This window comes from Thunnus maccoyii, chromosome 11 (genome assembly GCF_910596095.1).
Source record: "Thunnus maccoyii chromosome 11, fThuMac1.1, whole genome shotgun sequence".
NCBI classification, from domain to species: Eukaryota; Metazoa; Chordata; class Actinopteri; order Scombriformes; family Scombridae; genus Thunnus; species Thunnus maccoyii.
Genome location: NC_056543.1, coordinates 5983332 through 6011032, shown reverse-complemented (window position 1 = coordinate 6011032; position 27701 = coordinate 5983332). Strand labels below are relative to the sequence as shown.

At 39.7% G+C, this 27701-nt stretch overlaps 1 protein-coding gene across 10 annotated transcripts in view; it reads right to left on the bottom strand.

Moving 5' to 3' along the window:
• Nucleotides 1-27701, bottom strand: part of lrrfip1a (leucine rich repeat (in FLII) interacting protein 1a) — a 55003-nt gene continuing 27302 nt past the window's right edge. Inside the window, exons 3-28 of one of the 10 annotated variants that reach the window (XM_042425962.1) lie at nucleotides 25847-25864; nucleotides 25591-25662; nucleotides 24512-24553; nucleotides 23559-23609; nucleotides 23296-23325; nucleotides 21459-21524; nucleotides 21329-21370; nucleotides 21149-21205; nucleotides 20209-20268; nucleotides 19284-19394; nucleotides 18694-18756; nucleotides 18144-18218; nucleotides 15366-15464; nucleotides 14763-14789; nucleotides 14529-14654; nucleotides 13571-13642; nucleotides 12724-12894; nucleotides 11124-11216; nucleotides 10809-10901; nucleotides 10534-10626; nucleotides 10016-10160; nucleotides 3595-3644; nucleotides 2835-2955; nucleotides 2061-2140; nucleotides 1869-1973; nucleotides 1-1753 (exon numbers count right to left, since the gene is read on the bottom strand). In XM_042425962.1, coding sequence (XP_042281896.1) covers nucleotides 1646-1753; nucleotides 1869-1973; nucleotides 2061-2140; nucleotides 2835-2955; nucleotides 3595-3644; nucleotides 10016-10160; nucleotides 10534-10626; nucleotides 10809-10901; nucleotides 11124-11216; nucleotides 12724-12894; nucleotides 13571-13642; nucleotides 14529-14654; nucleotides 14763-14789; nucleotides 15366-15464; nucleotides 18144-18218; nucleotides 18694-18756; nucleotides 19284-19394; nucleotides 20209-20268; nucleotides 21149-21205; nucleotides 21329-21370; nucleotides 21459-21524; nucleotides 23296-23325; nucleotides 23559-23609; nucleotides 24512-24553; nucleotides 25591-25662; nucleotides 25847-25864 — 2070 coding nt within the window. In that variant the 3' untranslated portion in view covers nucleotides 1-1645. Of the gene's footprint in view, nucleotides 1754-1868; nucleotides 1974-2060; nucleotides 2141-2834; nucleotides 2956-3594; nucleotides 3645-5143; nucleotides 8573-10015; nucleotides 10161-10533; nucleotides 10627-10808; nucleotides 10902-11123; nucleotides 11217-12723; nucleotides 12895-13570; nucleotides 13643-14528; nucleotides 14655-14762; nucleotides 14790-15365; nucleotides 15465-18143; nucleotides 18219-18693; nucleotides 18757-19283; nucleotides 19395-20208; nucleotides 20269-21148; nucleotides 21206-21328; nucleotides 21371-21458; nucleotides 21525-23295; nucleotides 23326-23558; nucleotides 23610-24511; nucleotides 24554-25590; nucleotides 25663-25846; nucleotides 25865-27701 lie in introns of those variants that run through there. The other 9 variants (XM_042425963.1, XM_042425953.1, XM_042425954.1 and 6 more) reach the window with 9 other exon arrangements.

Sequence of the window (27701 nt, the reverse complement as noted above, 5' to 3'; positions counted from 1 at the left end):
TATGGTTTGAAATTTTATTGCACAAAGATTACAGTTCTTTATGTTTCCTTACAAACATTTTAAAGCTTTGTAAACAGTGAAGCAGCATCTCCCCAGTGTGTTCAGTGTCTCCTGCTTTCACCGCTTTGAGTCCCTGTTGTCACATTTCTTAAGTCTCAGCAATTAAGTGTGTGCACAAAAGCAAACCAGTGATACGAAGCAGGAAAAAGCTCGAAAATATTATTGTATCTTAGTGGAAGGAAGGTTACACGCTGTGGGTCAAGCTGTTGTTGGGCATCAGCTGTTCAACATTCAATTACCTGCATCAGGCTGCTAGCTACATAAATATAAAGGAACTACAATAGAGTTGCAAAGTGGGAGCCCTGCTTCAGGAAGTAAAAGCCTCTTTCATTTTTTTCCATAGACAACATTACGTGACTCACAGTTAGCGCAACTGCATCAGAAATTATCTGCTTCTTTGATAAAAAGTTAAAGGTACAAGACAGAAATTTCCGGGTAAAAGTTAACTACGACTCCCAAGGTGCATTCAGCAAGAGACCAGCCAATCACTGATCTTAAAATTCAGTCAGGTGCACCGCTAACAGAAGACAGAATAATTAATTTCTGGGTCACTTCTGGGTGAAAACAACAGCTATGTCTATTGTTTACAACCTCATAGCTACGCCGGTCGAGGCTCATGGGTATTGTAGTCTTAGCCTCAAAATCATAGATAAAACGTTGCTGCTTGTAAACTGAGTTAAAATAACTGAAATCAGTGGTCATATTATAATCCCATAGGATCGTTACATTACCCGGGAGAGTCCTGTGTTTCTATGTTCAGTAATATTGAGGATATCGTTTAAAGAAAGATGTTGAAATGGGAATATAGAGAGGGGAAGCTCCCACTTAGCAACTGTATTGAAAGCTGGTGATTTGTTGACTGTGATGGTTATACTGTGTTGGGGGGGGTGCTCCCTAAAAACACATCTGCACATTTGTAAGTCTTTAAAAATAGTTTGGCTTTGGATGCAAATGAGGAAAAGGTCAGACGAGGAAAAAAAATACACATAAATGTTCTCTTTCATTCACAAACACACACAAAGCACTCATGCCCTCTGAAGGTAACAGTCTTGGGCCATATGGTGGACGTTGGTACTGATCACTGCACCGTGTTCTGTCTTTTCTTGAATGTCTCTGCACTCCGTGTGAGCAAGGCAAGTAAAATATCTTGAATCTTGACGAGAGGCAGCAGAAAGAGGGCAGTGCAACGTTTTGTCTCTCGCTAAAACTTAACAGAGAAGTCTTTTTTTTTTTGTCTTGGTGCTGTGCAGTCCCAGGACTTTCCATGTGGCCCTTCTCCTTCAGCCATGAGTGCTGCTAAACTTCAGAGTTTCAACCAAAGTCTTGAAGTACACAAGCATCCGCTTCCCTTCGTTTTCATGAACTTCATGTGTGCACAAAGCAAAGCGGCATTCTCATCATCAGACAGAAAATAGACAAAGAAATGGCACATTGCTTGTTTGTGTTCTCTATTCTGTGGATATGATAACTAAGTTTCTTGATTTTTTTTTTTTCTCCTTTTTTTTTTCTCTTAAGGTTGCTCTCAAGCAGATGTTCTCTTTTCCAAGTGATCAGCCAGTCTTGGATACAGAGGAGGTGTATATTGCTATGGAGTCTGTGCCATGCCGCGACTCGACTTCATCTTCTCCAGTCGTTTAGAGAGGTGGCTGTTGTTTGACTCGAGTTCATCGATCTTGTCCAGTGCTGACCGCAACTGTTGGGTCAGATGGAGAGAAGAAGAAGAAGAAGAGAAAAGATATTGCAAATTAAACAACCTGTTAAATATGCTCTCTGTTAATCTTTGCAGCATAAAAAAAACAACACTACACCTCTCTCTGTAGTTTCCGTTTCTCTGCTTTTAGCTCGTCCTCCACTTTCTCCGAGTTCTCTGATGCAGACTTGTAGCGCGTCACCTGACCCTCAAGTCTGGTCACCTGGAAACCAAAGAAATTGACTTCTTAACTGAACATATTTTCATGTTTTCAAGTGTGCTATGAATTTATAGTCTTATCTTAGCTTACATTTTGTTCTAAAGCAGTCACTTCTTGCTCTGCCTTCACTAGTTTGAACTTCATCTCACTTATTTGTCTGTTGGAATCTCCTGAAAAAAAAAGAAAGAGCAAAAGCAAAATTAATCTTGAGTTGTCTTAAAACAACAGTCAGGAGCCCAAATAAACATTGACACATGTTTTTCTTGCTGTAATCATTCTTCCTGTTCATACTGACCATTAGAAGATCCCTTCATGATGCACCTACAATGTAAGTGATGGGAGACTAAATCCACAGTCCTCCTTCTGTGCAAAAATGTATTTAAAAGTTTATCTGAAGCTAATATGAAGCTTCAGCGTCCAAATAAGTCAAATCAAGTAGATATCTTTCAAAGTTACAGTCTTTTTAGTGCCAAAGTTCCTCTTTTTGTTACTATACTTCCACTGCAGCTCAACAGGGAAACACTGTCCGAGGAAACACAAAAAGGGAATTTGATGCTAAAAAGACTGTAAATGTGTCAGATATCCTCTTGATATGACTAACTCAGACTGTTGAAGCCTCAGTTAAGCTTCACATCAACTTTTCAATGACTGTGTGGACACATTGTGGATTTTGGCCTCCATCACTTACATTGAAAACACATTTGAAGGAGATCTTTTAATAGCCAGTATGAACAGGAAGAATGATTACAGCGAGGAAAACCTCTTTCCTGACTGTTGTTTTAAGACACACTTGAAAAATTATGAGCCTATTTTAAAGTAGCAAACTTCCACAGGACTGCTTCTGTGCTTAGAGTACGAACTTACTCTGCACTTCTATTATGTTGGCATCGTTGCCGTTTTCAACGATTTCACCGTCTGGGTTCGAACCGCTCTCTGTGCCGTTTCTCTGCGTCTTCTGTTCCAGCTGAGACTTTAGCTTCTTTACCTGTAACACATCAGCTGATGAGTAACACACTCGGCTACAACATCCACAGTCTCCATGAGGAACACGTGACAGCTCACATTCACCAGGACACAGCTGAGAATGTTTTTGTGCATGTTATGATGATGGTCAAATCTAAAAACAGCAGAAAAGCTCCATGAGGGTTAGTTAGTGTGCAATCAGAACTAGTTCATATGATGTGTTGTCACAACAGTGTCCAGAGTTGCTCCAAACAGCAACGAAGGCGGAGTGAAAAGTCTGCTGTCATAGAGAGCGGGAGACATGGATAATGGTGATAACTAGTTGAATCTAATGTTTGTATAAAAATATTGATAAATGCAGCTTTAAAAACAGATCACTAATATACTGGTTCAATTAAAAAAAAAGTAATTTCCTAAAAAAGCTGAGCACTGTAGTTTTTAGCAAGTGTAACATTTGTTGGGGACTATTTTCAGCATGTTTGGTGCTCTAGTGAGTATTTACAGCAGCAGGACTGATTATAAGTGGGATTGACTCAAAGTAAACTACTGTATGTGTTCAAAAGATCTCTCTTTTGATACACCACTTTGCTTCTTAATGTAAATTTTCACTGTAGGACTACGTTTCAACTGGAAATAAACTACAGACGAACCACAGACTCACCTGTTCTATCATTTTTTCACGCTCATCCACCAATTTCCTCAGGCGAATCTCTGTAAGACAAAGCACATGTTTGAGGAAAAAACAATTCACATCTCAGAAAAGCTTAATTCACATCTAAGTCTTGGTCACATATAATAATGCAAATGGGTCGTCATGCATCACAATGCCATAATACAATACAGATTTTAACAACAATAATCAAAACTGTTACTGTTGGTCTTTAAAAAGAAAAAATAAGTTAACATACCAGGGGTGTGAGGAGCCAGGGAGATGGTGGGAGGGGGCTGGGTCAGGGTGGGAGGTTGATGCATGCAACAGAGCAGGCATCCATGAGGGAGTGATGGAGTGGAGTGTGAGGGGGGAAAGTTAGCATGCAAAAACTGTGGACCAGAGGGTCAATGCAAGGGCACACAGCACGTAGGGACTACGTTCACACTATGTGACCAAATAAGGAGGTAAATGTGCTGAATGAAAAAAGAGGTGAACCATGAGTGGAGTTTGATCTGGATTAGGGCTGCAACTAACGATTATTACAGATTAAACTGTCGTTTGGCCTATAAAATGTTAGAAAATGATGAAAAATGTTGATTATTGATTCCTAAAGGCCAAGGTGACACCTGCAAATGTCTTCTTTTGTCCCAACCAACAGTCCACAACTCAAAAATATTCAATTTATTATCATAGACGACCAAAGAAAGAAAATATTCATGTTTGAGAAACTGGAGTCAGAGAATTAGGGCACTTTTTCTTAAAGGGGATGTATCACATGCATTTCCAGGTCTACATTTTTATTCTGGGGCTCTGCTGGAATATCTTCGCATGATTTACAGTTTAAAAAACTCATATATCATATACTGGCCCTTTATGCAGCCCCTAATTTCAGCCTCTGTCTGAAACAGGTAGTTTTAGATCCTGTCTCTTTAAGGCCCGCCTCCTGATGAGTCCACTGTGTTCTGATTGGTCAGCTCCCAGAAGCTGCCTCTCGGAGGCTTGGGAGGCTACGTAAACAAACAGTAGTAGCAGGATTGCACTGCTTTTTCTTGTTCTTTACTTGAAATATCAACTTCTCAAATACATCCGTACATGTTGGAGCCGAAATGTGCGAGTGGAGAACGTGAACAAATCTTAGTGCCAAACAAAGGCTACAGAACGGACGACCGCATGTGGGCACGCACGAACACTCTGATGTCATCACGAGAAGGAAGTAGAGGAAACTTTGCAAACAGAGTGTTTAGAGAAGGCTGACTTTTTATTTTCAGGGAGAATTTTTACATTTGTTCACCTCAAATTTTGGACCTTTGACCATGTTTAACAGACATCCGATATTATAACAGTATAAAAATAACTTAAAATCACAAAAAGTGTGATATGTCTCCTTAAAAAATGACTTAAAACAATTAACTTATCAAAATAGTTGATTAATTTTCTGTTGATTGGTTAATCGTTAATCAGGATGAGATGATTTGTTGTGATGTTATGATGTCTTGCTTTCCATTACATAATTCAAGAATTAAAAAAAAAAAAAGAAATAAAGAAAAATGCAATCAGATCAAAATGACAAACTGTAACAGCAGGGTGTTTATTGTCATTTCATTGTAGACGGCCACATTCATCTTTTCCATTCAAGTGCAACAAAATGCAACATACATTTATCAAACATTTATGTGCTTTAGGATTTACAGTCCTCTAAAGGTGAAAAATGGCTTTGTTGAACTTAAACAACAGCGTTTCCAAGCATGTTTAATTTGAACCATGAACAGAACAGCTAGTGCATGTAGAAGCTAGTTAAAAGTAAAGTCTTCATCATAATTTCCAATGAACAGTTTGTTTTATTTATTGATCCCCTATGACATGAATAAATGAATATATGAATGAGTTCCTGGAATTGTAGCACAACAAATGTTCTGTGATGCAGTCACAGAGAAACAGTATCAATGAAACATTACAAGCAGCATGATAAATGTGCATCAATGACAAAATAAATGTTACCCGACTTACAGTATCAAGTTAAGTTTTATCTCCTTATATTGTCAACAGGTCCAATAGTAAAATCTACGGTTACCTCGCAATTTACATCATCATCTCTCCACAAATTCAATTCTTCACACACATGACCTCAGTGAAAATAGGTGTTTTTTTTGACCATGGATTGTTTTCATGTATTTAATTTAAAAATAATATACATATACTTACATCAATGTTAATTTGGGACAGTAATCAAAGTGCTTTGACATTTATTTTACCACTTTGTAAACAGCTAAGCAAAAAAAAAGTAGACGGTGAATCAAATAATATATATCTAAACTATATATATACCATAACTGTATAAGCTAAGACATCTTACATTCCTCTTTGCCCTTGGCTTTGCCTTTCTTGCCGTTCTTTTTCACGTCTTTCCCCGAAGGTGGAGGCTCTTTGTTGTCGCCCCCTTGGTCTTCACTCTTTGGTAAATCTTCACCCTGCATTTCGTGTTTAATGGCATCTAATCCTTCCTCCACTGATGAAGACATCGCCTGGTTCACGTCTTCTGCGCTGTTGCTTTCTACAACAGCGTCCTCTTCCTTTACATCTGCTACACCTACGTTCTCCTGCGGCTCGTTTTCCACGTTTTCAGACGCGGTTTCCTCGTGAGCCGATGAGTTTTGGTCGTCTTGAGGTTTAGTATCAGACTCTTTATCTGGTGCATCTACCTGGTCAACCGTACACTTCTCGTCTTTGCTATCGACCGGCTCGTCTTGTGTTTTTTCATTTGAACTACCATCGTTGCTCTCATCTGAATTGACTTCAACACCCTCCTCAACTCCTTCCTGTTCTGGTTCTTTAGGGGAATTCATGTCTATAGCCGCCTCTATATCCATGTCATCAAAGTCAAAAGACTGCCCTTCGTCGTCATCACCGTCCTCTTCATCAATTTCCTGCTGGGTGGGTTGAGGTGAATTATCATCCTCAGTTTTTTCTTTGCTGGATTCCTGCTGACATTTCTCACTTTCCTGGTCATTTTGACTGATTTTATGTTCAGGATCTTCTGCAGAAGCTGATTCTTCATTGTTTTGGTCCTGCTCGATTAAGGAAGCGACCTCAGTAGCTTCTTTTGGAGAGTCTGGTGTCTTTATTATCTCACTGGTATTGATCTGTTCTGTTTCTGAGGACACTTCCATGTTTGATTCATCAACCTGATCCGCACACTCTACCGTTTGGCTTTCTACATTATCCAGCTGTTCAGCCTGAGCCGCAGTCTCCAAACAGCTTTTTTCAGTTTCAAGGGCATCAGTATGTTTCGTTATTGATACGTTATCACTTTTTTCATCGTGTGAAGAGTTGTCTGGCTCCACTAAATCCTCAGATTCCCTCAATTCTTCACTCAGCTCCTCCTTTTCTGATTTGTCATCATCCTGACTGGGAGAAATGGATTCTTGGTGAGTCTCTGCTCCTGGCTCCTCATCATCTTTGGCAGTCTCAGTTGCCTCTTCAGGACTTTTATCAGAAACAGACGTGTTATCCACAGTCTCAGTATCGTTTGTGCGTTCAGATTTGTCAACGGTAGCGTCGTCATTGCTTGGAACATGTGATTCAGCTTCAGTATCTTCATTACAGTTTGTGTTTTCAGGGTTTTCAGTTGTGCGTTCAGATTTCATCTCATCATCCTCTTCCTTATTAACAATTCCTGATTCAGTATGGACGTCGCCTTCGGTTGTGATGTCTCCACTTTTAGAGTTATCTACACTAGAAGTACATTCTTTGTTGAGGCCATCAGTGCTCTCGGTACCTTTGGAGTTGTCAATAAGATCAGATGCCTCCGTATCAGGATTCGTTTTAGATTCCACTTCTTCTACTTTCTCTGTTTCTGAAGTTTGCTCCATGTCCTGCTCATCCTTAACGTGATCTGTTCTGGATTCATTGGGCGTTTCAGTGAGACAAACATTTTCAGTGGGCGCCACTGCCTCTGTTACGTCTACTGTCTCAGTTTCCAGACTTTGTTCCTCCTTCTGTTCACCCGTAACATCATCACCTCTTGATTCTTGGAGAGTTTCAACGTGAGAAAGGGTTTCAGTGGGCTTTACTTCTTCTATGGCATCATTCATAACTTCATCCGTCTTTGATTCTTTGAGGGTTTCAGTGACAGAAACATCATTATCAGGTTCTGTTGTTGACCCGTTATTTCTTGCAGCCAATTTGACGTCTTTTTTTGTTTTGCCGTTTTCTTTATCATTCCCGTTTTCCTCCTTTGCATCTTTTTGTTGCTTTTTTTCCTCATTTCCTCCTTTCTTTTTGCCTCTCTTCTTCCTTTTTTTCTTTTTCCCAGAAGCGGTAGCTCCCTGAGCTTGAGATTTATTTAATATTTCGTCTGCCTCGTCATTCTCTGCATCTTCAGCATTCTCAGGCTCTTGATGGGGTTCAGTGTTTGATACATCTTGGATGGACTCATCAGGTTCTTTCATAACATCTTCTGTGACTTTTTGCTGAGGGCATGATTCTGTATTTCTCAAATTACTTTCCTCAACTTCTTCCTGTTTGTTTTCTTGCACTTCAGCAAGGTTGTTACTCGTCTCTCTAACGTCAGCACCATGTGCGTCGACACTGTCAGTTCCTGTCTCTCCTAAATCTGGGTTGCTTGTCTCCCCTAAATCTCCCCCCTTAAGCATTTCTGTTCCTGCAACATTTTCCTCAGGACTTGTTACAATCTCTTGAGACTCAGGGCTGCAAACGATTACATCTTTGGCTTCTGTGATTGGATTTTTATTAATGTCAACTTGTAAATCGTTGCTTTCAGTTTCTCCAACACTGTCTTCCTCTGTGGGTAAGCATGTCTGTTGCTCTTCTGTCGGCTGTTCTTTGCTTGATGTTTCCACAGCGGACACATTACAGAGCATGTCAGAGCTCAAATGATTCTTTTCTGCTTCCTCAAGAATTTCTTGATGCTTCTCTGGATCCACCTCTTCCTCTCCGCTACTTCTCAACTGAGTCTCCTCTGTGCTGCCTGAGAGATCATGAAGAGCAGACGGTGATAGAAGATATGATTTTTAAAAAGTGTAACCTTCAGCAGAAAGTGTAATAGCAGAAGTCAAGGTAAAGTAAGGCAGAACACCTGATTGATTCAGTGGCCAGAAAGAGAAGCACAGAGCCAAGATGACCAAGAGAAGCACGAGAGGAAAAAGTAGAAGAAAGGCAGGAGGAACACCGAAAGTTCTTGGTCCCAAGTACATCAACGCGAAAGAGGAGAAGCGAGAGGCCGCCGGCTTGAGAAAAGTAAGTCTTAAGTCTTGAAATCACGATACTGGTGGTTTTCACAAAGAAAAAAAAAAAGTATGATTTCAGTATATCAATGCAAGTTTTAGTGTCTACTTTGAAAAAGAACCTTCAAATTAATGATTTATACCATTTAATCAAATCACTGTGCCACAAGATACCTGTCAACTCCCACATAAACACAGTTTATTTTGACTAAGATGTAAGTTGAAATGATGAAAACGGTGTGAGAGAAAAAATAACAAACATTAGTGATGAAGACAAAGTGAGTCTTTGCTGATTGTTAATGTTTCTACAGGAAAGCAAGATATGCAGTAGATGTTGCTTAAAAGGATAAGGCTGGTGATTTTCTATATTTTTCTTATTGTAATCAAATCTCATGTGCAGAGCCAAACCAACTCATCCTACTAGTATTGTTTGTGTATCCAAAGCCTGATATATCTTATTCCTTTGTGCTGTAGACCTCCGTTGTTGCCCAAAGACTATTAAAAACACATCAATGCTGCACTGGGTGACATGTTTCTTTGCCACAAAGGGCACGGCTCCAAAGACTAGATAAGAGAGGAGCTCCTTGTAAGATGCCACTGAGCATGTGTTGGAACGTGGTTCAGTTTACAGAGCATCACTAGCTTGTTATCTTCTGTATCACAACCTCAACTTTGTACTACATTATAAATTTCTCAAAGAACTTCAGTACAAAGTCAACAAGGTAGCGAAGCTCTATAAACTGAACCGTGTTCCTGCGCATGACATGTAACACAGTGCAGCTGTGTGGCTCATAATAGTGGAGGTCTACGGCACAGAGGAATAAGACATATCAGACTTCGGATACACACACAATACTCATATGTAGATCAATTCATTGTTGGTTTGGCTCTGCGCATGAGATTTATTGACAATAAGTTAGTGCAAGGTTAGTGCAAATCAGAGTTAAAGTGATGAACAATATGCAAAACTGAAGAGTTCAATCCAAAATCATCGAGATATTCACTTTTTGAAAATTCAGACATGTATCGGGAAAAAAAATGTAATCTTACGACTCAAGATTTAATGATTATTGATTTATTTTCTGTCTCAACACTAATCTGAAACATTTTGGAATGAAAGTCTTCAGTTATTTTCATGCTGAGCCATGCAGGAAGAAGAAAGGAAGTTGTTTTCACAGTGTGTTTACCGAGCATGCTGTTCCCCTCTGGCTGGGAGGTCTGGGAATCCTGAGCCGGTTGGGCAGCAGAGTCTCCATCGGAGGTCCCATCGGTTACCGTCTCATCGACGTCCCCATTGACGTTCAGATCAGGTCCCAAAACTATTCCATGTTTCTGGACAAAATAGAACCTCAAATGTAAGCTCTATAAGATCACACACCTTAAAAAAGTTGTAATATAAATGCAGTTTATTTGATTTTGGGGGGAAAAAAACACCCATAAAAGTCATTTGCAAAAAAGTAAAGCAAAAATCTAATAACATGTCCAAAAATAACATTTAAAACAATGGTAAAAAGGCAGATCTGGGGCATATTTGCACTGTAAGCATGATTAAGATCACACATTCACTGAAGCAAATACTTTCTAGCTTAATTAAAAGTTTCACGCACATTTGCTTCAAAAACCAAACACACAGACTTAACTTGGAGTTTGATTAATGTCGTTTGAATCACAGGAGAAATAAGCATCCACACACTTGACCGAGTACCTTCAGAATGTCTTTCAGCTTCACCACCTCCTCTCTGAGCTCATCTCGCTCGATTCGGATCGCATCTGTGTATTCTTTCTGTCGCTCTAAGGCCTGAGCGGAGCCCCCAAGTGGCAGAGTGCAAAAGAAGAAGAGTGAAAAGAAAAGTGCACAAGAAGAAGTGAAAGTATAAGCAGTTTCATGCAAAGGAGATACTGAATTCATGTCAGTCAAAGTAAATGTTGAACGTGATTAAATTAATAAAACTTGCTGCATCAGGGCTCATAAAGCCGTACCCCGATTTTTTTATCCTTCCACTCCACCGTCTCCTGTAGGTCAGATATCTCTCTATCAAAACCTTCCTGTTTCATACGAAGCTGACGGATCTCCTACACAGCAGGAAAAGGGGAAAAAAAAGTTTGAAGGGGAAGAGAGTAAGACTGCAAAAAGGGAAAAGCAGTGTGAGTCTTTACTGTGTGTGAAAAGAAAGTTGTGAAATGTGCCCGACATGCAGCGTTCCTGAGGTTTGTTTTTTTTGTAAATAACTAAGTCAGGTGAGGCTTTGTTTGTCTCATAGTGACACACATTCACACCATGGGAAAAATACTCACATTTAGCAGCTCTTCACTTTGTTTTAGCGTCTCTTTCATTTCGTTGAACTGGAACTGAAGCACAGTGTGGGCATGTTTCTCTCGCTCATATTCCTGTAGGGAACAAGAGAAAGCTTGTTTGTTTTCATCTTGAGCATCAATCTCATGACAGCCCACCCAAAAACAGTACAGGAAACCAATGTCTGTCGTTGTCATGTGTGATGTCTTCACCTGGTCCTGTCTGATCCAACAGTTGTCATTGTGAGAATGTTATTCAATCAAGTTGAATCAACACTGTCATATCTTCACCTTTTAAGTTGATATGTTGAACTTGTTAGCAAACAGTTGCTTATTTCTGCATCCAGCAGTTAAGGAGCAACATCCGCCCGGTGAATTTGAGTCCAATATTCACTCTCTATTAGCTCTGTTACCAACCCCTGAGGGAAATATCTGGCTCTTTAGCTGCTGAATGCTCCACTACGTTCACCAGCTAGTTTGATGTTTGGTGCTGAGCAGGTAGTGTACAGTGAATTTTTAGAGCCTTTTCTCTGAAAACAGCTGCCTGCTGCAGCCCAAAACGAAGCTTTGAGAGCGCCGACAGTGAACCGAATCAGTAAAGTTGGTGCCAGACATCTAAACAATGAGCTGAAACTTGCTATAAAGCTCCGTAAAGCTGAGAGCTAGAGAGCTGCTGATAATTCTCTGCAGGTTCATCACTATGAGCGATGCCTAACACGATACACATTGTCATTTCATACATTGTTATAATAATAAATATTGATTATAGCTGCTTGAAGAAAAGTGTTTTGAAACCTCGTCCTTGTTGAACCAACTATAATGCAACGTTTGTAATCCATGTATGACTAAAGTCACATTATCCTTTGAATTTGGGACGTAGAAGTTTTATTGAATCTGTGTTTCATTCTACTCACATCTGCTTACAATGTAATAATAAAGTAACTATAGATAAAAGGCAGGACTATGTGCTCAAACAAGTATCAAATCTCTGCATGTTTGTTATTCTTCTAATGGTTTTATGGAAAGCAGAAGATCCAGACGTGTGTAGGCCTCTGCAGAGCAGTGATGTTCACTGTAAACATTTTGTAAATTTTCTTTTATCTTACTTAGCGTCACAGGATTTGGTTTATCTGTTTTATCATTAATACTCATGATTTCATAATTTGTTGATATAAATTTTCTGCCTTTTGTGAAGCACTTTGTAATGTGGGTTTTGTGCTCCATAAACAAATATTATTATTATTATATAAAGATGGCCGAGTTGTTGTGGAAGCCAGCTTATGTGAATCAATCACTGCAAAACAAGCAAAGAACAATATTAACGGACTTATGATTGATTTTGATGTTAGAAATATGCTGTAAAATGTGTCACTTCCAGTGTTTGAACAGACGTCAGCGGCATTTAACAAGGAAAAGTGTGACCTTATAAGCCACTACATGTTAATTTATATTTCTCAACAGAGCAACACCTTCATATTGATCTATGAATTGATATATTGATGGTTTATTAATCAAACATATTTCCGATATAAGTCATTCATGTCTCCTATCATTTCTTTCTGTCTCTCTGTCCAGTTTTAAAGAGTATCATCGCACACTGTACCTTGACTTTCTCATCATATCCCCGACGTGACTCAGACAGCAGTTCCTCCAGCTCCATGAGCGAGTCCTTGAGTGTGTCCACCTGGTACATCAGGTTGTTTTTCTCATTGTCCAGCTGTGCGTTGGACACCATGGCCTTACGGTACTTCTCCTCCACTTCAGCTAATGCACCCTGATGTCATGACACATACAGAATATAAACAATATAAACAGATGCATGCTCAGATACCACATGCACTCAAAACAGAAGAGTCATACTTCCCTCTATCAAATACATGTTTGGATTACGAGATAGATGAAGCAAGTAGAAAGTCCACACAACGTAAGAAAGTATTTAGAAGTCAAACCTGTATAGTTATCTGTAAATCACAACTGTAAATGCTGGTAAGTAGAAAGTTGAGTAAAGGCCAAAACACACACACACAAAAATGAAGAAAGACAGCAACATGCAGATGCAACATTGCCTGTTAGATTGTCAGTTTGCAAGTTCATGCACAAATTAGAAAACATCTTCCTCATACTGCTGTCAGTGCATCTAAATATTTGTGTGCTGGGCCTGAAGCACGAGTATTACTCCAAAAGATAATGAGAGGAAAGTTTTTTTTATAGTTGGGACTGTTTCACTTTCCAATTCCAGTTTCAATTCTAAACCTTTTAGAGTTATTGAATTATGAGTTGTTTATTGGTCTGTAGTGACAGTGTATAACAGTGAGTTGGTTAATAATGTGCATGTTTGACCCTTTTTGAGATACACTGGTCAACAATAACCAGTATAAGTTAGGGGGCAGCAAACCCATTAGCAAACAGTCTGGAGTAGGGTTGAGTCTGTAAGGTTCTCAGGCTTATACCTTGGCTTCTTTTAGGTTCTGAGTGTACTTGGTTTCCACATCTTGAATCTGATCCTTCAGTTCATGAATCTCCTGGTGAACAGTACGGCAGCGGTGAGCAGAGGAGAGCAGCGTGACAGCGTCGGGAAAGGTGAAGCAGAAATATCGGCGACAGGACAATGAGAGGAGCAACACACACGTGTTTGCAGAAAGAATACAAACGAGAGGAAAGCAAAGAACTTCACCCAAGAAAAGTTTTAACAGAAGGAAGTGAATCAGTTGCATTTATTCCTTGAAAGTGAGATTTGTGCCCCATGTCGTCTAAATGAAGAAACTGTCATTAGAGAAATGACCTCATCCTCTGATCACTACAGCTGCTGCTCTGATGCAGGACTGTTTTGTTTTACAGCTGAACACTTCTCTGTTATCTGTTGTGAAAAAGGGGCCACATGAGTAATAATCATCATCATTTCTGGTCAATAATAAGTTCATGATCAATATTGTTTATCCATCTTTGGATGGAGCAAAATAATATATCTGGTCTTGAACATTTTAAATTGAAAAAGATAAAAAGCCTTAACTTTTATGTCGTACATGAACCTATCAATGTAACTTACTGAAATAAATAGTGATGAAACTAAACAAACATTTAAGAAATAAGAATATAAGACGTATTAAAATTGGTATCAGAAACATTTTAGTCAGAAGTTCTCTTCTGAAAAGCGAGTGCTTGACTTGATGAATCAGAGCTGACATGTTTGATTCATTGTGGAAACAATGATACACAGAAGTTTGACATTCTTTTAATATTACTGGTGCTACTGAGCTTAAAATTCCTGTTTTTGACTGACTGTCTTTTTAAACTCTTGTTTTCATAATAGTCTTATCAAAATCTTCCTGTGTGGGCGTCACAATAAAACCATAATCCATCTGGAAACATCCTCTCTGTCTTTACGAAGCTCCATCTTTTTAACATTACCTTGATTTCTCGTAAGGAGGTCTCAGCATCTACAGTTAAAGCTGTTTCCCCACTTCCTCTCCGTGAGGAAGTCCCACCTAAAGAGGTGAGTGTTGCTGCTGTTAAGGCTGAAGCTGCTCGAGACCCCTGAGGAGAAATGAGAGAAAATCACTCTTTAGCAATTAATGCAATAAAAAGTACAAAAAAACTTCCAAAATGTTATAAAATCCCTTCTTCATTATTCTTCATGCTCACCTTCTCAAGATAATCTCTGTCTTCCACCTGTTGAGACAAATAAAAATACAGTCAGAGCAACCACAGGCTGATGTTGTTGCCACAGAGCCAAGACGAGGCAGTGTGTCTGGAGGAAGGAAGGAAGTACCGAAATCCTCACTGCAGGCAGCTCAGCGCTGATAAGAAGATTTACCTTAACACCTCCGAACAAAACAGCAGCAGGAGAAACAATATCTCCAAGCATTCAAGAGTGATCATCACCAAGTTAAGAAATGGCACAAGTTTATTTAAATATGCAACACCATGCAGATAATTAGTTCACAGCCAGCAAAACTTCAGAAATCAATATGAGTAGAACCAGACGGGTCCATTCAACAGCAGGTTATGTGTCAAAACAACACTTCAAGCAAGTTTTATTCCCTTTCACACACATAAAAACATCCTGTCACAAGACAAGCTGGAAGTCTCCACAGTCAACACACAAATTAACCTCTGACGCAAACCAGTCTACAATAATCCATCCTTGCGGGGTGAAGTGCATGAAACGAAGGACCAGGTGGCAACAAAAAAAAAAGCAACTAAGCAGGAACTCACATCACGGCCTGCGGGTGCAAACCGACTCACATCAGAAAAGTCAGGAATAGTAACATCGTCCAGGTCCCTGGGGAGGCAGCTGCTGCTGGCAGCGCTCCTCAAAAAACTGGCAACAGAGCTGCAGTTGTCCTACATTGACCACCAGGGGGCGAAACAGAACAACAGAAGAAGAAGAAGAAGAAGAAGAAGCAGCCAGTCACACAGGAGTACGACAACATCAGCCAGTTAGAGAAAGAAGTTCAGACAGTAGAAAGTAGTAATTAGTGCATAATTGGTGCTCTGATGGACTAAAATGACTGATGAAGGTTTAAATCATCTTCATCTCTACTCTTTGCTTCTTTATGTTTCTTAATGCAGATTAACACTCCAGTTTTATTGCATTCATGAGCTGCCACACCAGCAGAAACCAAACACAAGCACATGTTCAAACCTATATTTAGCATTTTCCCACATAGAGAGAGAAAGAAAAACAACTTTATAATACGCATGTATGAATTAACAGTGTTGGCCCAGCAGCAAATCGGGAATAAATGCATCTTATAGATTAATTTTCATGATGTTGTCCATAAACAGGAATATAGTGGAGTGGAGGATTAATCAGAATTCTGATTCATGGTGATTCCTTATCAATTAGAGACATCACAGCAACATTATTGTTATAAGATACAAGATTTACTGCAAGATTTATTCTGATGTCTGCACACTGCTTCATAAACTTCCTTTTCAATTTGCATTTAAATCCAAAAGGTGTTTATGTGACTAACAAGTCACAACTGAAGTCGTCTCTGAGGTGATGCAGGCTGGTGACAGATGGCTCTGATCAACTCCTTGAAAACTCAGTGAACTGGATTCACACTTTCACACTTACCTTTCAGGCATTAATGTGATTTTCTCAACCCGACTGATTCGCAGGGAGTTCATTGGTGGACTGAGGTTCTATTTATGGCTCACTAACATTACAATATGTTTTTAACATGCTGTAACCACTGAGCTATACAGGTCCACCAGCAAATACCTGCTGCTATTTTTCAGACCGAACAAATAATGTTTTCATGTTCCCAAAATCTGCAAACCGCGCCAACAGTGAGTCACTGTAACACCCAGATTGAACACAGTCTATTTATGTAGTTATTCCTCTGAAGTCAATCGCTGTTTCATAAAGGTCATTCTGTGTCATATCAGACAGAGTCCAGGGAAGTGGTTGCAACACCGTCTCACATTTTGTTTAAAGTTTGTCTGTATAATGTTTGTGTCCCAAAACTAAGGCATTTAAAATATTTTTGGTCAATTCCAATGTTTTTATATTTTTTCGGCCTTTTTTACATTTTTTTACACTCTCAAAAACGCCTCATCTGGGAGCCATGTTTGGGCATTAATATCTTGAAAAGTATTATTCCTAGCCTCACCAAACTTTGTAGGGTGGAAGATAAACATGTTCTAAATATGACTGAACCATTAAAAGTTTATACTGCATGCCTGTTGATTTTCTATAAGGCCCTAGATTTGGAAAAAAAAGTGCAGAATTCCTAAACGAGAGTGATATTGAGGGTACTATAAACCCATTTTTTGCACCCATATGGTATCAATCATTATTTTTTTCTTCAAATACATTCTTTTATTCATTTTGTGCCCATGCCTGAGGTCTCTACCACTAATGGACATGATGATATTATGATAAAACAAGATGTGGCTCATTTTCATAGGACTAAAATAGTATGTGGGGTAGCTAGTAGGAACATGAAAATGTATGTGGAAATAGCTTAATACATGGTCATTTAGTGTACAAAATACCAGTGTCCTTCCATGTTCCCTTCATGCAAAAATAGACACAGATTTGATATTTTACCTTTGGCAGAAAAACGTCCATTTCAGGTTTACATTTTTCAAGATATTAAAGCCCAAACAGCTTCCTAGATAAGGTGTTTTTGAGGCTATAAAAATGAAATAATATCAAAGGCTGAAAAAATATGAAAACAGAAATATCTTACAGGCCGTGGTTTTGGGACTCTTTCATGATATAGACAAGGTGTGAACAACATCTGAGACGGTGCTGCATCAACCTTATCTGATTTGACACAGGATGACCCATAAACAGCTGTTGCAGAGCGAGTGCATGATGGTTGCACAGTTCTGCATTGCACAAAAACAACAACAACTGGGCTAATGCAGTGGTTCCCAACCAGTCTAGGCTCAGGGCCAGATTTTCCCTCAGACATCAGGTCATTGTCCAAACATCGACCAACCTAACGCCCAGCACCTGTGAGGAGTACAATGCTAACCACTGAACTTCATTTTTAATTCACAATATGAAAACAAAAATAATGAAGTACAACTGAGGCTTAAAGATCAATAAAATATGAAGCACTGACAGAAAGTGCAATTAGGGCTCAAAACGAACATTAAAACAAACATTAAAGGCACTAATACAAAGAGCAAACCAGGTGTTCACTGCATAAAATGTTTTGCTGAATATATTCGGTGTCAGTTTTGCTCAGCCTGTTGATCAGTAAGCTTCTTCTTCTGCTACCATCAACAGACGTGCAAGGAGCAGGTCACATGACCCACAAAGCCAGCATTGATAGGTTACTTGTACTGTAAAGCGGGAAAATCCCACTTCAAAATAAAAATGGGAAGTAGCTGTATCTCAAAGATTTTTTTTGAAGAAGATGACCCAAATGCTTGTGACCCACTGAGAATGAACCCGCAGTCCACTTTTGGACTGCAACCCACGAGTTGGGAACCACTGAGCTAATGCATTATAAACTCCAGAGTTAGTAAGCAGGCTGTCTGGAGGAGGGAGGGGCTCACCACTGGGCTGGCACGGGCTGAACTGGCCCTGCTGGAGGCTCTGGAGCTGGAGCGGTAACTAGAGTACTCTAAAGGCTGTAGAGAAAACACACCGTCATGTTTCTGTCTCCAGGTGGAGTCAAACACATACCAGCATGCACACACTTACACTGATAGCACAAGTAGGGAAAAACTCATGCTGGTGATGACTGAAGCCACCATTTGGAATCAGTTTAGTGCATAACAACATCTAGAGTCCAACATCCTTTCAACAACTCAGACATTTGTTTTAAACTTGGATTAGAAGACAACAAACTTAAAAACATCTCCCATGCAGATGCAAGAAACCGTCATGCTACTCACTCAAAATCCAGGGAAGATCTTATTTATGTAAAAACAAACTCCAACTTCACACATTCACAGCAGATTCATGTTCAGACTTAATTTATATGCACCCTCCTTTTCAGGAACTGTTAGTATTATCAGTCCACACAGATTACGATCCAGGAACTGAAAACACTCTGCTAGATGTGTCCAAACCAAAAAAACCACGATTCCAAGAAAGTCTTACATGGGAGCTGGAGCCGACGACTCGCCGTGACCCGCTGCAAAGACTGTCTTCATACAAGGAGCTCTGCACATGTGACACGTCGCACAGAATAAGCAGTGAACTCAAGTTTCAGCACAATGACATTTCTTTGATGCAGATTTTATGACGCCCCTGCCTTCAGTGCCTGAGTGTGAGGTTCACTTCAAAACTGAGACGTACAGTCAGGTGCTCGGTGAGTTTAAAAAGCGATGAAACACTTTGTTCTTGAGACAAACACGCTCTGTATTAGGTGCTCATAAGATCACTGGTGTGAATAAATGATAATTACGGGTGTCGGTAAACACTGAGTGGAAGTTATTGTGGGTTAAAGATCAGTGGAAATGAAATGAACCAACCCTACGATAGAGCTGCTGGCTCATCTGACTGAGTGACCTGTAGAACTGTAACACATGATGAAGTGTGAAGTCAGAAAACCACAACAACACATGACAAAGACAAAGAGAAATTCTTCTTTCTCTTCTCCATAGAGGACAAAGGTCAGGTAGCAGCTATAGAGGAGCAGCACAAGTGTTTATACGTGTCTTGTCTGTAACATTTGTCTGTATACAGACCTGGTAACCATTGAAAGTTGAACCTGGGTTTCTGGAGGATGACAGACCATTGAGGCTGTACAAGTCAGAGGAAGCATAAGAGGCCTGAAAGGAGGAGAGGGGAGGAGGGAGCTGAGTTTAACAAGCCGAGAGAGGAAGGAAGTTGAGAATGAGGAAACAAAGTTTTTTAAGTTACCAGAATCCTCACCGAAAATGTAACTCCTACCTGTTAGTGATGCATTCATGCTATAAAACTGTGCAGCAAATCACAAAAGTACAAACACAAACCAACAATCTACAGTACAGATGTTCCTCAAACTATCTATTCATTTCTGCTAAGCACATACAGTAAATGTTACTTCAAGCAGCTGCGAGCCTTGTTGTACTTGTGTCAGGTGGATGTGGAACTGAATGTCAAGGCACTTATTCTCAAAGGCTTCACCTTTATCTACTGTAGCTTATATTGTACCTCATTTGTATGTCGCTTTGGACAAAAGCATCTGCCAAATATATAAAGGTAAATTTAGGTGTAGCTTGTTTTTAATACGCAGAAGAACATCTAGTTATTATATTAGCGTGTTAAACAACATGCCTGAACTGATCGATAGAAAAAACTGGAACTGGATCTTCATCACCCTTAAATCCACTGAAACATGCGTCATACAGTAGTACTTGGGTGGCTGCACTGTGAAATAACATTACTTGGAATTTTTCTAGACATTCAATACAGCAAAAACAAACTACATGCACATATTCTTAAGTGTATTTGACGGCTTGGTTAGAAAATGTTTATGCACTAAACGCCTTTTTCTACTAATCACTCAAACCAACCAAAACTTCCACATATTGTTAACAGTTGAGAATTCAACTCAAGTGTTCACTACAGGCCGTTAGTGTTGTGAGGAAACACAGTTTGCAGTGCGGTGCAGTGCAGTGCCAAACCCACCGGCTGCAGGTCTAATCTGGAGGCGCGAGACACCCGGCTGTCATCACTCAGTCTGGAGCTCTGAGAGTCAGGAAGTAACGGTGACAACATCAAACACCGACACCCCCGAAAAAACTCAACGCCATCTTCGACACATCCATCAGCACACAGCTCTGTCTCATTATCACATGCTGTTCTATTGATTTATAGCTAACGGTTGTGAAACCTTTGTGTCAGAAGCAGAAATAACGAGATGAAAGCAAAGAACCGTGTAATATTAGCAACAAGTCCTCTGAAACTGCAGCAGTTTTAAATAAAAATATGCTGCAACTAACGATTATTTTCATTGTCCATTAATATGTCACACTGATTAGTCAAGATGCAACCTGAAATGTCTATTCTGATCCCGACCAACAGTCCACAACCCAAAGATATTCAGTTTACTGTCATAGAGGAGTAAAGAAACCAGAAAATATTCACATTTAAGAAACTGGAACAGGAAGGTTTCAGCATTCTTTCTTAAAAAAATGACTCAAAATGATTAACTGATGGTCAAAATAGTTGGCAATCAAAAAATTGATTAATCTTTTCAGCTCTACATTTATATATTTATGTATTATATTTTAACCAGGGGTACTTTTTGTCATTTGAAGTTGCCAATTCTTCTCGTTTTACCTCAAGTAGACTAGAAAAAAGTGATATCCTGTGTCAACCTGGCAGCACTCACACAACCCATCAAAAATCCCAGAAGAAATTTCACATAGTTCTCCGGCTTCACACGCTGCAGTTTAACTCATTTACATTATCTCTGCTTACAAAAAATAAATAAAAGTGTCAACGGAACAATTTGACGTCATCTCAGAGCAGTTGCATCCTGTTATCCTGTTCATCATTCCAAAACTAAAACCAAAACTATTCATAACTAACGATATTATGAGGAAGCTGCCGACATGTGACGCACCGTCAGGTCAACTCTGGATGAGCGAGACACTCTGCTTTCATCACTGAGTCTTGAGCTCTGACAGCAGGAGAGAGAGAGAGGAGAGTGATGAGCGACCAGATGCAGCTTCTATGCATCCCTCCATCACCAGGTGATATCATGCAGTTAACAAAAACTTCACTCGTTCATTCAGCTACTAACCCTGCTGGATATTACACTGTACTCATCGTCGTAGCCGTTCCTCTGCGAATAAAGAAAACCAGTGAGAAACACTTAACGCCATTTCTGTGACGGCCGTCTGTGCGGTCATAGTTTTTGAGCTTTTACATACATCTCTGTCTTTGTGCTTATGTTTCTTCTTTTTCTTTGACTTCCTATGCGAGTGTGAAGAAGAGCCCTTTGAGTGAGAGAAAGAGGGAGAACAATACAAAAAGGCATATGACACAGTATCTGGACAAATCTTATCGTTCTAAACCCAGAATGCCTAATTGACAGGTTTTTTTATAGTTTACATAGTTGTAAAAAGTAAGATATCAATCAAGAAAAACCTAGGCAACACACAACACAAACATGCACAGTGTAAACAGTGGTAAAAAAAAAAAAAAGCACACAAAAGACCACGACTTCTTCACATGCGTTTAACAAGAGAAAACTAAATGATGCAGCCAATTGATCGACTGAGCCAGATATCAGGACGGAAAGTATGTCGAAATTTTTTCCACAAATCACAAAAGCTCAGAAGAAATAGCAGTTAACATTTAGAGACGTAAGAGGGTCTAAAATAGAGCAGGCTGTGTTTTGGTTGGAGCGAGATACGTATCTCTATAATACACTGTGTTCTTTTTGTAGCAATCAAATCTAAAAAGACTCCAAAGACGTCAATGTTCCTTCCTTCACAACAGCAGCACTACATGACCAAACACGATCGCTTTCCTGAATCACCTCGAGCTTACTCAGCGTTAAAGGCCCCTTTAGACCGTGTGAGGACGATGATTGTCGACAATGATTGACGTTTACTGCATGTCGCATTGTTCAAGACGGCTGTAATAAAAATCACAATAAAATCTGTGTCAGATTGTGCAATGACTGTGTGGTGAATTATAGCTCTCATCAGCTCTTATGATGCAAATGAAGTATTTTTCTTGTCACCTCAATTGTTTTGGTTCTTGTGTGCCATGGATGTATTAAAGGATAAGGCCGGCCATTTTCTTATCGAATCTCATGTGCAGAGCCAAACCAACAAATCGACTGATCTACTTATAAGTATTGTGTGTGTATCCAAAGATATATCGTATTCCTCTGTGCTGTAGACCTCTGGTGTCGTCCAAAAACTATCAAAAACACATCAGTGAGCCACGTCACTGCACTGACTGACATGTTCCTTCACCCTGAAGATTACGGTCACATTAGTTTGTTTAGAAACGGCTCCAAAGACTAATAACAGTGATCGTGTTTTCAGTCTCCAGAGAGTAGTTCTATGTAAGGCAGAAGTCACTGTGTCCCCATACTCACCCCTGGTGTGGCTCATTGATGTGTTTTTAATGGTTTTTAGACAACAATAGATGTTTGCGGCACAGAAGAAGAAGATATATCAAGATTTGGATACACACATGACACTTTTAAGTAGATTAATCCATTGTTGGTTTGGATCCAAAGATGAGATTTGTTGATAATAAGAAAAATTTAGCCTTATCCTTTAAACTTTATTAGATGGGTTTGTTTGTAGACGTGGGGTCGTAGCAGCGGTCATACATTTCTGACAGATTTCACATTTCTCTCACGATTGTCAACTTTCATCAACCCCAAACATCTCACAGTGGAAAGGAGGCCTTTGACTCATGAATTGTTTCTTTCATACAGTAAAACAACAATTCAATCAAGTCAATGAATGTATCATAAATGTTCCCCTAAGCTCACAATCGAGGAGAATAAAAAGCTCCTTTTCCATCTTACAGATGACAGATTATAAAAAATCCATTTAATACAATCATTGGACAAACAGCATGCTTTGAATAAAACAAGATCTAATCTGTTTACAGGGATAAGAATGATTTACTTCATGCTCCGAGCCAGCATTTAGTCAAACAACAACATTCACACGACAAATTTTCACACACAGATGGATTAAACACACTTCCACTGTGTGTTTCAACAATATCAACCCTTACCCCTCCACCATAGACCGCATCATAATCCGACTGTGCAAAAAAACACAACAATATCAACGAAGCGCCGCCCACTGGTGGCTGACAACACCTTCTGAAGTCAAGCCAAGGTCAGACACGCTGCTTCCACACATAACCAAAAGGTTTAAGACGACAAGGTTCATCTTTGTGAATCAAAAAGCAATTTAAGACAGGAAAAAAGAGGCTTAAAAGGAGAGGTGTTTTTTTTTGGATTTTTTTAAATGGAAGAGCTGTTTGATACTGACCCTGACACTGCCCCGGCTTCCCACTGACATCCGCTCATCATCGTCTGAGAACTGTGTGAGAGAGCGAGAGATTGAAATGGATGGTTAGGATTGAGAACACTCACGATGGATGATTTATGTCAACAATGACACCGGACAGCAGATCAGGACGAAGCAGGAAGTATCCTGCTGCAAAGAGAGACACATGGTTCCAATAACATTGTTTCCTTCTAAAGATATTTGTTTAAGACTTGTAGTACTTGTACTTGAAACAAACAAAAGAAATACACATTTAGAGAAATTCTCCTGTGTAAAAACAACAGTGAAATAAAATTTAAGAAACCCCTCATCTCTAAATTATTATGATTTTCTCAGATAAAAGCTGGTAGTTGTCTGGTATCCTGGCTGGGTTAGACTGGTCACTAATTAAGGCCAGCTGAAAACAGAGGCTGAAGTTACCTTTACAGGTGATATAATCTATACCTGTACATGGTAAATTCAGTACATTTCCACAGCATTGATACTATCAGTACAACAACAGAGTCACATCATTACAGTTTCACATTAAATTATTTGACAACTGATGTTGAGATGCGATTAGTGATGTGGAAATGTACATTATCCCCAATTTATCAAGACAACCAGTAAACTCAGAGGAAGTTTTGTGTTTGCATTAACAGTCAAAGGTATCAACAACAAATTTAAATGGAAGTTCAGCTCAGAAAAGAATGAGATGTCGAACTAAAAATGTGATAAAATATACAGATCTGTTCCAAATAAAGGCCTCCCTTCAGCTGACCACAATATGAGAATTTGCTAAATCTAAAACCTGAAGCTGACGCTGCATACCGAGTTACTCCCTGTGGTCTTCCAGGATTGACGTTTTCCATATATCACTTTCAAAAAATGGGTGGAGGACAAGATAACAGAAGGAAAGGCATGAGGAGATGGAAACAAGAGGGAGGGATACAAACCGTGTGTGTCCGTGAAGGGCGTGAGTATCTCTCACTGTCCTCCTGGATGAGGGAAGGGAAGGAGTGAAGATGGAAGATGAAGGAGGAGAAATGTCAAAGATCAAGGAGACAGATGGATGACAAAGGTAACCGTAGTTTGAGGTACTTCCCAGTGATCCAGTGGTGAACAGTCCAAGAGGAGGTTTTCATTCCAGCCAACAGAGAGTGCTTTCAAATTAGCTGTAAATTTGTTTGATTTAATTTCATTTTGGGATCATGATGTTGGGGATATATTGTATTACTTTGGCCAAGACAGTCAAACATTTTCATATTAACACGTGAAATCTAATATTTGGTGGAATGAAAACATGACTGAACACCACGTGAGGAAGAGTTTGAGCTTTTTGGTTCATTTGAATACATCTGTACAATTTCTACAGCAGAACTGACAAATCTTGTTCTTTTTTCCAAGGCTTGATGCTGAAGGACACTTGTTCACGGAATCAACCATGCATGTTCATAAAACCATCAGAGCGGACCAGTAATCCACCGAGACACATGTTGCACAAACTCAGTTAGCTTCAACACATGCTAACACTTACTGCTGCTTGTTTTACTTGTTGTCACCTCAAATTGTAGCATAAAATCTTGGTGAATTATTTTAGTCAAACAACACGACGGTTAGTCACACAAACCAAGAATCCTCATCGCTGTGTTTGAGCCTCTCACATGATCGGAGGGCAATTCATACTAAGTAACTAAAGTGAGAAATTCAACACAGTAAATCCCATGCTGTGTTAACACTAATGGGGCAGATGGTCATGCTGATTCAAAGCCAGACGGGCACCCTGCTCCTTTGAATAAGTGGATTATCATTAATGGTCAAGCTTTGATTCATCATAATCCGTCATTTTCTAAAAAGGCTTAACAGGATTTATCTGGAATTCAAAAGCACACTCGGCACACTGTGAAAGCCTCCCGCAAACAGAAATACAAGCTTAAATCTGTCGATACGGACAGAGAAAAACCAGCGCATGCATAGTATTTAGTACACGGGGAGACGGATTTTAAGTGTGGTCATCACAGCACAGAAACTGTACCATCCATTGTTCAATATCTCCCCATTTGCTGTCCGATCGGTCGTCTAATTTGGTGTCCAAGCCGTAATATTTCTAAGAAGAGACGGGAAATGATGAGGGGCAAGAAAAAAAACAAAACAGTTCAGAAAACAGAAACACAGGTAACAGATTTCCAGTGTTTTCTTGGGCACAATTTGCAGCGCACGCCTAGAATAACTACATAATTGTGCTTAAATCAAATAATGACCGAGGTGGAAATGAGGAACAGGAGGCCTACCTTCTGCACCTGAAAGATCTACACACCAACACCGACGGGGGGGTAGAGGAGAAAGACGGGAAGAGATCAAACATGAAAACAGGAAAGAAAAAAATGAGTTGAAGGCAGATATGAAATTAAAGCTTTTAAAAAAAGAAGGTTGAATCAGCTTCAGTAAGTGATAGATTAAAGCAGACAGCATGCAGAGAAAACATACTGAGGCAGTTTTCTGCTAATGAGGAGCTCAGGAATGTGAAGAACTCCTGCTCTACATCAGTAACTGACCCAAGAAAACTGGGAGTTCACTGGAACTTTTCTCAAGACCTATGAAACTGGGCTTCCAGGCATTTTCCCATGGTTCTTTAAGGTGGCTGTCAGTGCCAGAGCCACAGAGTCACTTTCACTTTGCTTATCTACACATGACTGCAGTAGTACCGAGTCTTGTGACAAACAATAGTCTCAGCCAACGAGACAAGATCAGCCACCAAATCATGTTTTTTTTTTTTTTTGCCGAGTCAAGATTTATCTAAAGAGGATGTGTAACATGCAGATTTCCAGGTCTATATTTATATTCTGGGGCTCTACTGGAATATATTTGCTTGATTTACAGTTAAAAACTCCTTATTTATCTTATACTGGCTCTTTGTGCAGCCTCTCAGTTCAAACAGGCTGTTCCATCCTCCCAGTGAGCCCAGTCTGTTCTGATTCATTAGCTTCTGGAAGCCTCTGGCCTCTCAGGAGGCTAAATAAACAAACAACAGTAGTTGGCTTTCACTTCTTTTTCTTGCTTTTTTTACTCAAAGTATAAACTTCTCAAATACATTCATACATGTTTGAGCCTGAATCTGATCTTAATATGAGAGTGGACAACATGAACAACCTGTGGAACAACCTTAGAGGTAACAGAGCAGGCTGAAACCCTGACTTCTGACTTGAAGGCGGCTCATGAGTTCACCTCATGCTTTTGAACTTTGACCATGTTTAACATAAACATCTGACATTATAACAGTGTGTCAATGCACTTTACAAAAACCAGTGAAAACAGCCACACACCTAACAAACAATACAATTGATAGATAAAACCAACTGGCTGCCAAGAGAAGGTTAAAAACAAACAGGTGTTGGACCAGCCAGGTGGTTACAGTAAGTTACACCCTTTGATTAACTTGAGATAGCTTTAAAGGTTTCCAGAGAAGGACCTGTTCTATTATTAATGGGTGGACCACTGCGAAAATGCTCTGAAACCATTCTGGGAAGAGATACGTAAGTGGAACCAGAAGAAGATCTGAGGTGTGCTGGTGAATGTGGTAGAATGAGATGGGAGAGGTAACCAGGTGCTAGCCCATGTTATGTTGTGTACTGAACTGTATTTCACAGCAGTTCCTTCTGCTACTGAGACCAACACACTTGCTGTTAAGTTGCTCTGCTGCCTCTCTGAGCTTGTCAAACACACACACTTTAAAAAACACACACCACCCTTACTGTTGCACATTCCATCCCATCGGTCCAGCACTTTAATCCAGATTTACTACCACTGTCTCCCTTGTATGCTTGCCCAATAAATGGATTGGCTGCTTTGTAATTCTGGGTTTCAGACATTGATTTGCAGCTGACCTCTTTGTCCGACGCACGACTTCAGCAACTCCTGGATAATCGATGGAGTTACCCTCACTATGAATTTATAGGCTCAGTTGAAATGAAAGGTCATGTCCACACACTGATGACCTCTTACTGCGGCAGAGTCATAAAAACACAGTCATCCTCCAATTCCAAGACGGTCGCGCTGAGTTGCAGAGGTCAGATTTATTTATAAAGATCTCATACTATTAATGTTGGAGGTGCAAGAGAACTCATTCCACTACAGGACGACTGTTAT